The sequence below is a fragment of the Mobula birostris genome, chromosome 15 (assembly GCF_030028105.1).
Source record: "Mobula birostris isolate sMobBir1 chromosome 15, sMobBir1.hap1, whole genome shotgun sequence".
Taxonomy (NCBI): Eukaryota; Metazoa; Chordata; class Chondrichthyes; order Myliobatiformes; family Myliobatidae; genus Mobula; species Mobula birostris.
The window spans coordinates 53558472-53571827 of NC_092384.1; the positions used below are offsets into that span (position 1 = coordinate 53558472).

Genomic DNA, 13356 nt, shown 5'->3' on the forward strand with positions numbered 1-13356 from the left:
GAAGTACCACTGTTGTTGGAGCAATAAAAAAATTATATCAACAACCGTCCTGATATTCAAAAGGTGGTGATGTTTATGTCAGATGGGGCAAATGTTATGCTTAAAAAGAATAATGGCGTGACAGCAATTCTTTGAAGAGAAATAAAGCATCTTTCTGAGCAACTTTACATTGCGAACAGAGAAGATCTGGGATTAGACAACACACTGAAAAAAGTGTCAATTATGCAGTATATAGAAACACTGCTATGAACTGTGTATACAAAATTCAGCAGGTCATTGGTTAAAAAAGGAAAGCTAGAAGAACTAGCTAATGTCACAGAATGTGAAACTGTATCATTTAGACCACTAAATGAAGTAAGATAGCTGTCAATGGCATTTTGACGTTAATGCTTAGATAGATAGATAGATAGATATTTTATTGATCCCAAAGGAAATTACAGTGTCATAGTAGCATTACAAGTGCAGAGATATACAAATATTATAAGGGAAGTATAGAAAGAATAAAAAATAAGTTACCTCAAACAGTCTAACAGGAGGCGGGGTCATCACTTTCCCAGCTGTAGGTTGTCTCGTTATAGAGCCTAATGGCCGAGGGTAAGAATGACCTCATATAGCGCTCTTTGGAGCAGCACAGTTGTCTTAGCCTATTACTAAAAGTGCTCCTCTGTTCAGCCAAGGTGACATGCAGAGGGTGAGTAACATTGTCCAGGATTGGTAGGATTTTCTGTAGGGTCCTTTGTTCTACCACAGCCTACAGTACATCCAGTTTGACTCCTATAACAGAGTCAGCCTTTCTAATCACTTATTGAGCCTGTTAGCGTCACCCGTATTGATGCCATTGGCCCAGCACACTACTGCATAGAAGATTATACTGGCGACAACAGACTGGTAGAATATGTGAAGGAGAGGCCTGCATACTCCAAAGGAGTACTGTGTACAGTATTTGGAGTATTGTGTACAGTTTTGGTCGCCGAATTATAGGAAAGATGTCAACAAAATAGAGAGAGTACAGAGAAGGTTTACGAGAATATTACCAGGGTTTCATCACCTAAGTTACAGAGAAAGGTTGAACAAGTTGGGTCTTTATTCTTTGGAACGTAGAAGGTTGAGGGGGGACTTGATAGAGGTATTTCAAATTATGAGAGGGATAGATAGAGTTGACGTGGATAGGCTTTTTCCATTGAAAGTGGGGAGATTCAAACAAGAGGACATGAGTTGAGAGTTAAAGGGCAAAAGTTTAGGGGTAACATGAGGGGGAACTTCTTTACTCAGAGAGTGGTAGCTGTGTGGAATGAGCTTCCAGCAGAAGTGGTTGAGGCAGGTTCGATGTTGTCATTTAAAGTTAAACTGGACAGCTATATGGGCAGGAAAGGAATGGAGGGTTATGGAGTGAGTGCAGGTCGGTGGGACTAGGTGAGAGTAAGAGTTCGGCACGGACTAGAAGGGCCGAGATGGCCTGTTTTCGTGCTGTAATTGATATATGGTTATATGACCTCAGTCTCCTCAGGAAGCAGAGGCGATTCTGGCCCTTCTTGTACACAGCCTCTGAGTTGGTGCTCCACTCAAGTCTGTCATCCAGGTGCACCCCCAGGTACTTGAAGGAATTGCGAAGTTTTGATCCAGTATTGTAAAAAGCAAGTTAATGAAGGTAATGATCCAACCAGTAACTACTGCCTGAAGGTTTTGACCTGTCACCATATTGAGCAGCATTAACTGTCCTTAACGATGTTTTAGAAGATCTAGCATCTCTTTGCAAATTCCCTCAGAAAACCTGTTTGAATACAACTGAAGCACTGCAGTATGCAAAAGGAAAATTAAAAAGTTATGGTCACAGTACCTTGGCGATATCATTTGTTGGAGTGACAAAATGAAAGATCTGCATGCATCTCAAAGTTCTGACGTCAATACTATGCCTATTATTTGATTCATTTAATGTGTGTAATTATTTGATTAATAGACATCCTGATGGTGACTTAAGAGAATGGCAAGCTTTTGACCCTGTTGCTATTGAAAATACAACCGATTTTGAATTTGGAAAGGAGAATGTTGTATAACTGACAAAAAGAAATTCAGCTACTATTACAAACTTCCATGGGAGTGTTGCCTCAAAAATATTGCAGTGATAATGTGATTTCAAATTTGTCATTTCTGTTAAAGTTAAGATTGATTCAATTAAGACGTTTGTTTTTCAATCTTTAAGATAATGTCTTTTTTGAGACATTGTAAGTGTTGTTACTTCAATGTACTCATGTTATTTTTCCTGTATAATATAACAATAAAAAGATTTGAAAAGAAAGAATTAAGATGTTTACTGACATGTTGAACCATGTGCTTAGAAACAAAGAATTTGAAAAACTGTCAATTCTTGTTGACATCATTGGAACATTTCTATCTTCTAGAGCTGCCTGCCAATGTGGATTCAGTCTTATGAATTCAATCAAATATAAATCCAGATACAGACTAAAGTGGAACATTTGGATGATCTAATGAAGATTTAGATGTATCTTTTTTCTGGATGCAAAATTAATTTAGACAGTGTTTCTAGACAATGGATTTGTGATAAAGACAGATGAGAAAAAGCTTACAAAACGTGGAAGGTTTTCTTTGTTATACTGTATTTCATTATACCCTTCAATTAATAAATAAAATAAAAAGAATATAACTTTTCAATTTTCATTCGAAGTATTCATAGCAGGGATATGACAAAAAAAGAATTTAAAGTGCCAAATAATTTTCAGGCTGTGCAAAACTTTGCTGCTCAGAGAAATGGTTGGCCCGTGCAGTTGTCAAAAAATAGTGAAAATGTTGCAGCCAACATTTATTTATGAAACAATTAAACATTAATAAATGTTGTATCACCCTTGCATTCCAATGACATCATCTGGGAGTTGAGCTGACACTCACATGGACCTGCTGCTACATCACCATCCTCTTGAAGTTCCTTTATGGAATTATGAAGCTCACCTTTAGCCTCTCATTTGTTATCCTCTTCTCATTCATTTCAACTCTCAATTTCTTGTTCTCCTGCTGCAGTCGTTCATTTGTTTCCTGTAGATGGCTGTGTTGTGATAAAGATTTCAACAGCAAATGTCATTACTACAGCAAAGATAAAGAAAACGAAGACAATGAACACTAAAAGCAAAGGACCAAAAATAAGCATCTTGTGGTTATTATATTAGGTGAAAATATACTACAAGATCTTTAGAAAACTGATTCATGCTATTACATTTTTATAGCTCTTGTCAGAAAATCAAAAGCTAAAGAGTCCACATATTGATTTTTCCACATAGATGGTGCTACTATGAAAGTAATTTACAAGCCACAGAGCATGAATGCTACATTCCTGTGCACGCCAAACTTTTCATTTATTCAAGTTAAATACATATCATATGAGATCAAGAAAAGACTTGCATCCATTGTCAGAATAAAATGGATCTTGAATCCGAACTGCGTCTTTTACTGCCCATAAGATAAAGTCTCTAGATATTAGTGCAAATGCAATACTTGAAATATAATAAAAACTGAATATGATGTAAAGATTCAGGCTGTCAAGTAACAATGGTTGATATTTCAGTTCAATAACTCAGAACTGGAAAGCAGAGGACTAGTGCTGCAAGCAAAGGAAATCGAGAAAGATCACAAAAGTTATCCAAATGATGTGATGCATTCAGTGCCATCTTTTTCACAGATGAACTAGAGTAGCATTCATGGAGAGAGAAAAATTGACAATATTGAATCCCAACAGCTGAACAATGTTTCAATGAGGCATAATCTTGAGGAATAAACCTGCTTCCAGCTTGACACATTGCAACTTTCAGATATACAAGGTTTGTAAGTATAGTCATCCACTTGTTACATTAACTTAGTTTTTCTGTAGATCGTGGAAACTAAAACTGCTTATGCTGTATCTGATGGAATTTGTGCCAGGTAGTAACTCTCATCATTTGTGAAACAAGAAGATCTGAATAAGTACTAGGGACATTGAATAGTATTAAATTCTAAAATGATTTGTTGTTCAATCGAATCGGTGAAAGAAGGCTTTAGAACCAATCTATTCAATTGTTGATGACATCAATGATTCAAGGTAGTACAACATTCACAAACTAGATCGGACTAAATGGCTGGTGGCGAGTTTCTATACTTCTTCCAGGATAGTAATTCTCTTTCTGAATAAGATTATTCTTCTAACCTAGGACTACTTTGAAGAGATCCTCTGTTATTCAGTAGTTTGTTGACTGCAGTGTTTCAGTTGCTCTTTTTTGATCATAGGTCTGTGTATCTCACGTCAGCCATTCACTTTGTTTATATCAAATAGTAGCCAAATATAGAACCTAAGTGTGTCCTGAAAAATCTAACTATTCTTTAATCCTCTCAAAGTTCACTTTAATTTTCGTTCTTGTATAATAATTGTTACTATAAATTACATAACAGTCTTAGTGCAAATATAATATACTGAAAATGCCTCATCCTATCTTCACTTGATGTTTCATATGAGGTAACATATTCCATAGCTTATCAATTACCTTATATTTGTTTATAATGCCCTGGTTCATATTTTTACTGTTTTGCTATATGCATTTCATTCCGGCAGTTCTGTTAGAACAGTCTGTTCTGTTTTCATGCTTGTTTGGGTTATTTTTGAAGATAAGAGATGAGGAGAAATGTGTGCCATCCAATTAGGATGGTCAAGTTAAAGAGAGATTTCTCTGGTGAAGGACACTAGGGTTGGGTTTGGGACTTCTGTTCGAGAGGAGATGGAGAAAGAAGATGCTGGCAAGAACTGGTCATAGCATACCATCCGGTGGGAGATCTGTTTATTCGAGATGGATTGCGAGGGACATTTGGAAGATGGGGTGTGTTTTCACGTTGACTTAGGGCTTAGTGTGTGAGTGACAGAGAAGTTCCAGATGAGCTCCAACTTGTGCACATTTGACTGTTTAATTACAAGCGTTGTAGAATGGCCCCTTTCTTATTGTATTCTTTACTAACCTTTTAGTTAAGATTCATAAATATAATTCCTTTAATCGTATGCAGTGTAATATCTGTTATTTTGTGGCATTAATTTGTAACAGGGTAGCAAGTTAAACAGCCTCCACACAAGCTGGGGTTTGGGGTGGGATCGGAAGTGCCTCAAACTCATGAGTTTGGCGGGGCCACAGGCTGTCTTCTCTAGACTTATGCAACCAAGGAAACTAGGTGTGTTTCATTGTGGGGGCTCATCCGGAATCAATTTGAGCAGAGGTTTGATAAAATGGTGGGCAAACACTTTGTTTTAATTCAGACTAGCTCTGACGTAACAGCAGTGGAACTGCCTGGTACTATTGTGGCCCCAGGAGAGGGGGGGGGGGTGGTCTGTGGGCTGTCCATACTTTCCGGGAGGAGGGGAGTGTAGGCGAGTGGGCCAAATCACAAGCAACTCTTCCGTAGTGGGGGGGCAGAGACCTCAAAGACAGGTTGCTCTCATTTCTGCGGAGCGAGGGGAAGGTGTGGTCTGATTTGAAATGTCTAATGAGTCCCCTAGCGAGGAGTGAGAGTTCTGAGTTGGTATCAGCCCTTACCTCTCTGGCGAGTAAACGGCCCAGTGCACAGACTGAGATGTTCCGGTTGTTATTGACAGGAAAAGAAAGCTGACATGGAGTCAGACACCCTGAGGGGACGGACTAAGAAGAGGGGTGCAAGTGAATTGGTCCAGCAAGAAGGGGAGCGGCCGGTATTTTCTGTTATAACAGTGGTGAAGAGAGACACGTCAGGCAGGAGTGTGAACGACGGGAAACCCCTTGGAGAGTGAGCCCCCGCGTATCTAAGCAGAGAGACCCGTTGGGAAACTTAGAAGAGACCCAGTGAGGGAATGGCCTGGCATCTCAGGGGATACATTCCCAGTAATGTATCGAGGAACACCATAAAGCAAAAAACCCTATTCCTGAAGGCTTAGTGGGGCCAAGCTCCAGTGTATTGCTACGGTTAGAGGGTATTTATGCCAGAACCGTACTTCACACAGGGTCACAGGTCACTTTGCTGTACCACTCATTTTGCCACTAGTATTTGACACACTTACCACTGAAGCCACCCAGTGCACTAGAGATCTGGGGTCTTAGTACGGATGTTTACTTATCATTGAAGATGGAGTTTTTGGAGGCAGATGTGCGAGTAGCTGAGCTCCTTGATACATTAATGCTGGTTTGTCTGGACCCGGTCGAGAAGGGCGAAGCTTCAATTCTTGTGGGGACAAATACTCCCATTGCGAGGACACTAGTGGGAGTCTGCAAGGAGAAAGTTGGAGCGAACTTTCTGAAAACGTTGTTCAATCACCCTGTGTTCCGAGCTGCTTTTGAGCAAGTGCATGGCCACACTGGGCTAAATGATGAGCATAAAGAAGGGACTGTGTGGTTCACCCAATCAGATCCAGTCGTGTTGCGGCCTGGGGAAGCAGCGAGGGCGATGGGAAACCCCCAATCTTCCCAGAGTGCCTGAGGCCAAGGCCCTCTTGGTGGATGTTCCGGAAGACCACGAAGAGGACTCATGCTTACCTCCTGGGGTACTGGTGAGGCCCGAATGGCAGAAGCCCTCAGTTGTACAGGTGAACAGGATGACAGTGAGGGTCAGGAACACTTCAGAGCGGAATGTCACCCTCAGGTGGGGGATGCCGATGGCACACCTCATCCCGGTGACGGTAATGTATAGTGTCCCTGTGAGACAAGCCGGGGAGAAACTCTCTCTGAAAAGAGGGAAGTTAACTGCTGAGTCAATCAATTTAGGGGACTCCCTGGTTGCTAGAGGCTGGAAGAGAGGTTGATAGAGAAAATTTTGAAGCTAGTTTCTACTGATGAGTTTGATGTGGATTGTTCCAAGAACACCTGCCACACCATCTGGGTGACAGAGGACACCCCGTACAGAGAAAGGTCGCGGTGACTGGCACCTGCAGAGGTGGAGGACGTTCGGCAGCATCTGTGGAAGTTGAAGGAAGCTGGGATCATCACTGAGTCCAGAAGCCCTTATGCGTCTCCAATAGTGGTGGCCAGGAAGAAGAATGGGAAGGTATGGATGTGTGTGGACTATTGGACTCTGAACGGGCATACAGTCCCCGACCAGCATACAAACCCGAGAATCGAGGATGCGCTGGCCTGCCTGAGTGATGTGACGTGGTTCAGTGTGCTGGACTTGAGGTGTGGGTATTACCAGATCCTCATGAGTGAGGCTGATAAATAGACTTATCTGAAGTATGTATCTGATATGAGAATGGAGCTGAAAGGGCTTATGAATTAGCTGAGGTCTTGGCTGCCAAGCAGAATCAAGGAAATAAGAGAAGGTATGATCAAAATTTAGGTTCTCCCAACAATACCTGGAGACCGAGTCCTCATAAGGAATTTCGGGCTACCTGGGAAGCATAATTTGCCCAACCACTAGGTGGCTACTCCCTATGTGGTGGAGAGTCAGGTGCCAAATGTACCAGTGTTCTGGGTGAAACCAGAGGATGGGAACGGGCCTGTCAAGATTTTCCATTGGAACCATCTTCTACCTCTGGGACAAGAGGTGAGTATTGACCCAGAGCCTGACCTGGACCCTACACCTAGTCAGAGGACTCTGCGGCGACGTGGAGAGACTGAATCCTCAGCAGCAGGAAAGATTATACCATCTCCCGCCCCTGAATGGGATATAGACTCAGAGGATGAGGAAATGGAGGTGTAGTATATGCTGCCTTTTGCTAACTCCCCATTAATTGAGGAAGAGATTCCCAACCCTTCTCACACTGAGGCAGGTGAAATCGGGGTGGGGGACTATCTGTGGACAAGCAGGTTTGCAGCTGGACTACGAAGGGGGCCGGGCTCTAGAGTAACTGGGAATGAAGCTGAAATCAGAGGGACCTGAGTTGCTGGAAGGCACAAGTAATAGACAGGAGGAGGCCTTGCCATGTATCCCAAGAAATATATGAAACTGAAGACATAGATGATGGGATACAGAGGTCTCAAAGAGTCAGGAGACCCCCAGATAGGCTGGCCTATGTAGCCGGCCAGAGTGCTACGACTATCCCCCTAGTGAGATATGTCACTACCATTTACAAATGGATTGGAGGTGCTGACATCACAACATTCCTTTGAAAGTGGTGTTATTATTATGAGATGAAAAATTATTTCAAAGTCATGAGGACATGACTGTTTTGGTGGGGGGAGAGTGTAATGCCCTGGTTCATATTTTTACTGTTATCCTGTATGTATTTCATTTTGGCAGTTCATTAAGAGCACTCTGTTCTGTTTTTATGCTTGTTTGGGTTATTGTTGAAGATAAGAGATAGGAGAAATGTGTGCCATCCAATTAGGATGGTCAAATTAAGGGGAGGTTTCTCTGGTGAGGGACACTAAGGTTGGCCTTGGGGCTTTTGTTTGAGAGAAGATGGAGAGAGAAGACGCTGGGTAGAACCGGTTGTAGCATACCTTCTGGTGGAAGACCTGTTTGTTTGAGAAGGATCGTGAGAGACATTTGGAAGGTGGAGTGTGCTTTCATGTTGACCGAGACCCAGTGCGTGAGTGACAGAGAAATTCAAGATGAGCTCCAACTTGTGCACATTTGACTGTTTAATTAGAATGGGCCCTTTTCTTTTTGTTATTCTTTACTAACCCTTTAGTTAAGATTCATAAATATAATTCCTTTAATCGTATGCAGTGTAATGTCTGTTATTTTGTGGCAATAATTTGTAACAGGGTAGCAAATTATATAGCCTTCACACAAGCCGGGGTTTAGGGGGGGCTCACACCTCAATCTCACGAGTTTGGTGGGGCCAAAGGTTGTCTTTCCTAGACTTAGGCAGCCAAGGAAACCAGGGTGTTTCATGTTTTTTGCTGGATTTATTTACTTTTGCATTATTACTTTATGGTGTAAAAAAACTATTTTAAATGCTTAAGGTCTTAGAGTGAGCAACAGAGCTGCTTTATTTTCATACTAAGGTGTTATGTAAAGATCTCAGCTTGTTAAGAGCTTTAGCTCAAAGTTTCAAACTCCAATATTTAACAAGAAAATGTGATTATTTTTAACTGACCATTGTTTAGTCTTTAATTTGAATGACATGGCCACTGGAATAAATGATTACCTACACTAATTCTCAAGTAATATCATTTGTTCGTTATGTGCCTTGTCATATGACGTAAGTGATCATAGTCTTTCCATGACCATAATAGTTCTTGGCAATCTTGGAAGTGGTTTGCCATTGCCCTCTTCTGGGCAGTGACCTTACAAGAGGGGTGACTCCAGCCTTTATCAATACTCCTCAGAGATTGTCAGTCTGGCATCAGTGGTCACATAACCAGAATTTGTGATATGCATCAGCTGCTCATAAAACCATTCACCTCCTGCTCCTGTGGCTTCATGTGATCCTGATAGGGGGACTAAGCAGATGCTACACCTTGCTCAGGGGTGCCCTGCAGGCTAGCGGAGGGAAGGAGCACCTTATGCCTTCTTTGGTAGAGATGTATCTCCACACCAAGTAATATACTGTTAGCTTTACTTACAGCATGGTTACAGCAGTTGATCAACTCTTATGAATAATCCCTAATTACACATTATATCTAAACATGTTATATTATCAAAACATATTTTGTAAAATAAAAAAATGAAGACTCTACTACATATGATTCAAAAGCATAATGATGTAGATGTTGAAATGTTTCAGCAACCCACAAAAGTGAAGAGACAGAGAGAAGTATGGACAGAGAGAGACTGGGTAGTGAGTGAGCTAGCCTTTTCTGATACTTTAATAACCATCAATGTCACACCTAGCCCTCGAAAAAACAAAGCTTTTGTCATCCTTACTAGTAATTTACAAACGTATAATCAGTTTTAAAATGTCCTTTTCTACAATTCTTTCCTTCCCTTTCTTGACATCACCATCTCCATTTCAGGGGTGACTGATATTCATGGAAAGGCCCAGACTCCTATAATTCCTTTGACTACCATCCACCCTGCGTTCTGCAGAACCTCCATTACATTTCCCGATCTTCTGTCTCTCTCACATCTGTTCTCACTGTGCATTCTTCCACAGTAGTGCTTTCAAGATGTCTCTTTTTCTCTTCAGCCAGACTTTCCACTGTGGTTAGCAATGCCTTAATTCCATTTCTCACACCTCTCCTTCCACCCAGAATAAGGATAGAGTTCCCATCTCTGGCTCCCACTCCATGAGCCTGCACAATCAAAGTATTATTATCCATAGTTTCTGACACCTCCAAAAATTGATACAATTACTGCTTTCAAGAGCACAATGTACATTTGCCTTTGGGATAATCTGGTTAGTTCTTCTATTCCCACTAAATGCAGTCTCCATTTCAGAGGCATGAGTGATATGATACTTCCTCGCTTCTCATTGTCCAGTGACCGTAATATTCTTTCCAGATGAAGCATGAACCACTTAAATTTCTTCCCATTTAATATATAACATTTGGTCTCTACTACTTTCAGGAAAACAATTCCAGGTTGGATGATTTTTTTGTAGAACACATCCATTCAATCTGCGAGGGCGAAAATCTATTCCTGGTGCTTGTTACTTTAATTCTCCATCCCATTCCCACCCTAGACTCTCCATCTTCAATCCTTTGCACTGTTCCATCAAAGCTCAGTGTAATTTCTGCCTTTTAGCTCATATTTCCAGTAGTCAGTCTCTTTCTCTCCTGGTGATTTTCAATTTCACACTGCGCATGCGCAGCCCTCCGATGAAAAATGATATTGTATCTGTTAAATAGGGGCTGTGGACAATTCTGATTTGATGAAGATGGATGTGAAAGCACAGAGGAACATCTGGAAAAATTTCTGAAACGCTCGTTCGCTGCTGTCGTTAGGCCTCAAAATCCCCGGCCTTGCCTGCTGTTGGTGACCGAGAAGGAGGTTGAATGGTTTGGAAAATGATGGTGCTCAGTATTCGGTGTCGGAGAGCTGATCAGAGCCCGAAGTTTTCGGATGACTCAGAGTCGGATTGTGGTCGGATATGGCAGGGAGAGTTTTTCTTCCTTCTCTCCGTCTGCGTGAGATGTGGGACATTTGAGAGACTTTGAACTTTTACTGTGCTTATGGACTTCTTCATCAAGTTATGGTATTGTTGCACTGTTGTAACTATATGTTATAATTATGTGGTTTTGTTAGTTTTTTTCAGTCTTGGTCTGTCCTGTGTTTTGTGATATCACACCGGAGGAAATACTAAATGACAATAAAAGAGGACTGCATGTCTTCATAATCTAATTTCATTTGTCTTCTCTGCTTGCATGTTCTCACACATACCTTCTGAATTTCCCTGACCTGTATCCACTCTCCTATCCAGTTCCAGCACACATGCCTTCAGTCTCACCTGGTGTCCACCCAATCACAAAGCTCCCCATTCCATTTTTTCTGCAATTTAAAAACTTTATCTCCTAATTTTTCCTGCTTCTGATGAAAGGTTGACAACCTCGCGCGCCTTTGTTCTTTCTCTCTACAGATACTTCCTGATTTCTTGAGTGGTTACAGCATGTCCTACTTTGATATACACATTGGAATAATACCAAAATTGTAAAAGCAAACCATAAAGTGAGTTCTAATATTAAAAATCAGAAAGTAAACAGCTTTATTCTGTTACTTCATTTAACACAGTGCCAATAATGCAAGGATGGTTGATCTTAAACCACTCCTTTACTTTTGCCCATGAATGACGTAACCATAGAAACTCAAGAAACTGTAAATGCTGGAATCTGGAGCAACAAATAATCTGCTGGAGGAACTCACTATTTTAAGTGCACCTCAATTTAAAGTAACTAAGAGGCTATTACATTATATGTCCTTAAGTAGAGGACAGTCACCAAGATGCCCACAGGTCAAGTGGATCATAAGGCAGGGGAGACAAGGAAAATATGATGTGAGGAAGAAAGAGAAAGTGATTCTAAGAACACATTTGCACAAACTCATCATTGACCTTGGCTTCCTGGAAAAATATTTACTTGCTTAGAAATACGATTCCACTTCTTAATAGTTAGAGTAATGTTTTCCCTGCCTGCTTTTGATCAATCTAGTCAATTGCTAAAAATAATTTTCTCATATTTGTCTCTGTAAGTCAATAAACAACAATGACCATAAAGGAATTGGCTGTTTCCATTTTATAAATGAAGGAGTATTACCAGTCAGCACAGATCTGGTATGATACTAATGACTCTGATACCAATACCGGGAAATCTGACGTTTATATCTTTAGTTCCCAACAACAGCACTTACTCTTTTTCAGTTGATAGTTGGAGAATTTGTTTAGTTTGCTCTTTGATCTTATTTCCAAGTTTTTCATTGGTTTGCCTGTGTTTTTTTGTAAATGAAAGCATAACTTTTTAATTACTTGTGAATATAAGAGAGACAGGAAACATAATAACCATATTGAATTAGGCATAGATTACTCTAGTCTGCTATATCAATACCATCTCATTCTCTATTAAATAATAACTTACATCCTGTATATTCTGCCAATGTTTTCTGGTTTTATATTAATATTCAAACGTTCATCTTTTCTTTACGATGTAATGTTAAAGGGAAACCTGTTTAATACCGTTAAGACATAGGAGCAGAATTAGGCCATTTGGCCCATCGAGTCTGCTCCAAAATACAATCATGGCTGCTTTACATTTCCTTTCAACCTCATTCTCCTGCCTTTTGCCATGAACTTTGACACCTTACTAATCAAGGATCTATCAACATTCGCTTTAAATATACCCAATGACTTGGTCGCCACAGCTGTCTTTAGCAATGAATTCCACAGATCCACCACCCCTCTGGCAAAAGAAATCTCTCCTCATCTCTGTTCTAGCAATCAGAATATTAAACAATTACCTGCTTTAACAGCTATGCATTTATTAAACATTAATACCAATGAAAAATCTCAAGGGTACTTACTTTTGGTCTTTTACCCACTGATTAACATTTGCCACAACCAGTTCACTTTCTCGATGTAACCTTGAACTGTCTGACCTTGCACCATGCAAGGATTTTCGTAAGGTCTCAAGCTGAAACAACCCATCCAAAAATCTAAGTTAAAATAAACTGATTGCAATATACTTAAAACTCAAACAACATAGTAAAAATACTGGCAGTCCAATGAGCCATGCAACTAAAGGAAAAACAGGAAAGTGCAAGCCAAGGAATGACACAGCAGATGTGGATGGATAAAAGAAGAAAATAATAATCATAATGGAAATTAAGCTGTCAAAACTGGAGGGAAGGGTTTGGTACAAAGGATCAGTAAATTGAGAAACACTGTGGCTACTGAATACCCCGAGGTTGAAAATTAAAAAGTGCTGAATTCCCAGAAAAGAACAGCTCATGGACATGGATTGTATACCAGTTCACTTGTCTAGTGGTGGTTTT

The 13356-nt window shown here is 40.5% G+C and overlaps 1 protein-coding gene across 7 annotated transcripts in view; it reads right to left on the bottom strand.

Moving 5' to 3' along the window:
* LOC140210664 (uncharacterized) overlaps nt 1-13356 on the bottom strand; it is a 182710-nt gene that overhangs the window by 62725 nt on the left and 106629 nt on the right. For 6 of the 7 annotated variants that reach the window (XM_072279827.1, XM_072279821.1, XM_072279828.1 and 3 more), the window contains exons 16-18: nt 12886-12995; nt 12220-12294; nt 2965-3058 (exon numbers count right to left, since the gene is read on the bottom strand). In XM_072279827.1, coding sequence (XP_072135928.1) covers nt 2965-3058; nt 12220-12294; nt 12886-12995 — 279 coding nt within the window. Of the gene's footprint in view, nt 1-2964; nt 3097-12219; nt 12295-12885; nt 12996-13356 lie in introns of those variants that run through there. The other variant, XM_072279829.1, reaches the window with a different exon arrangement.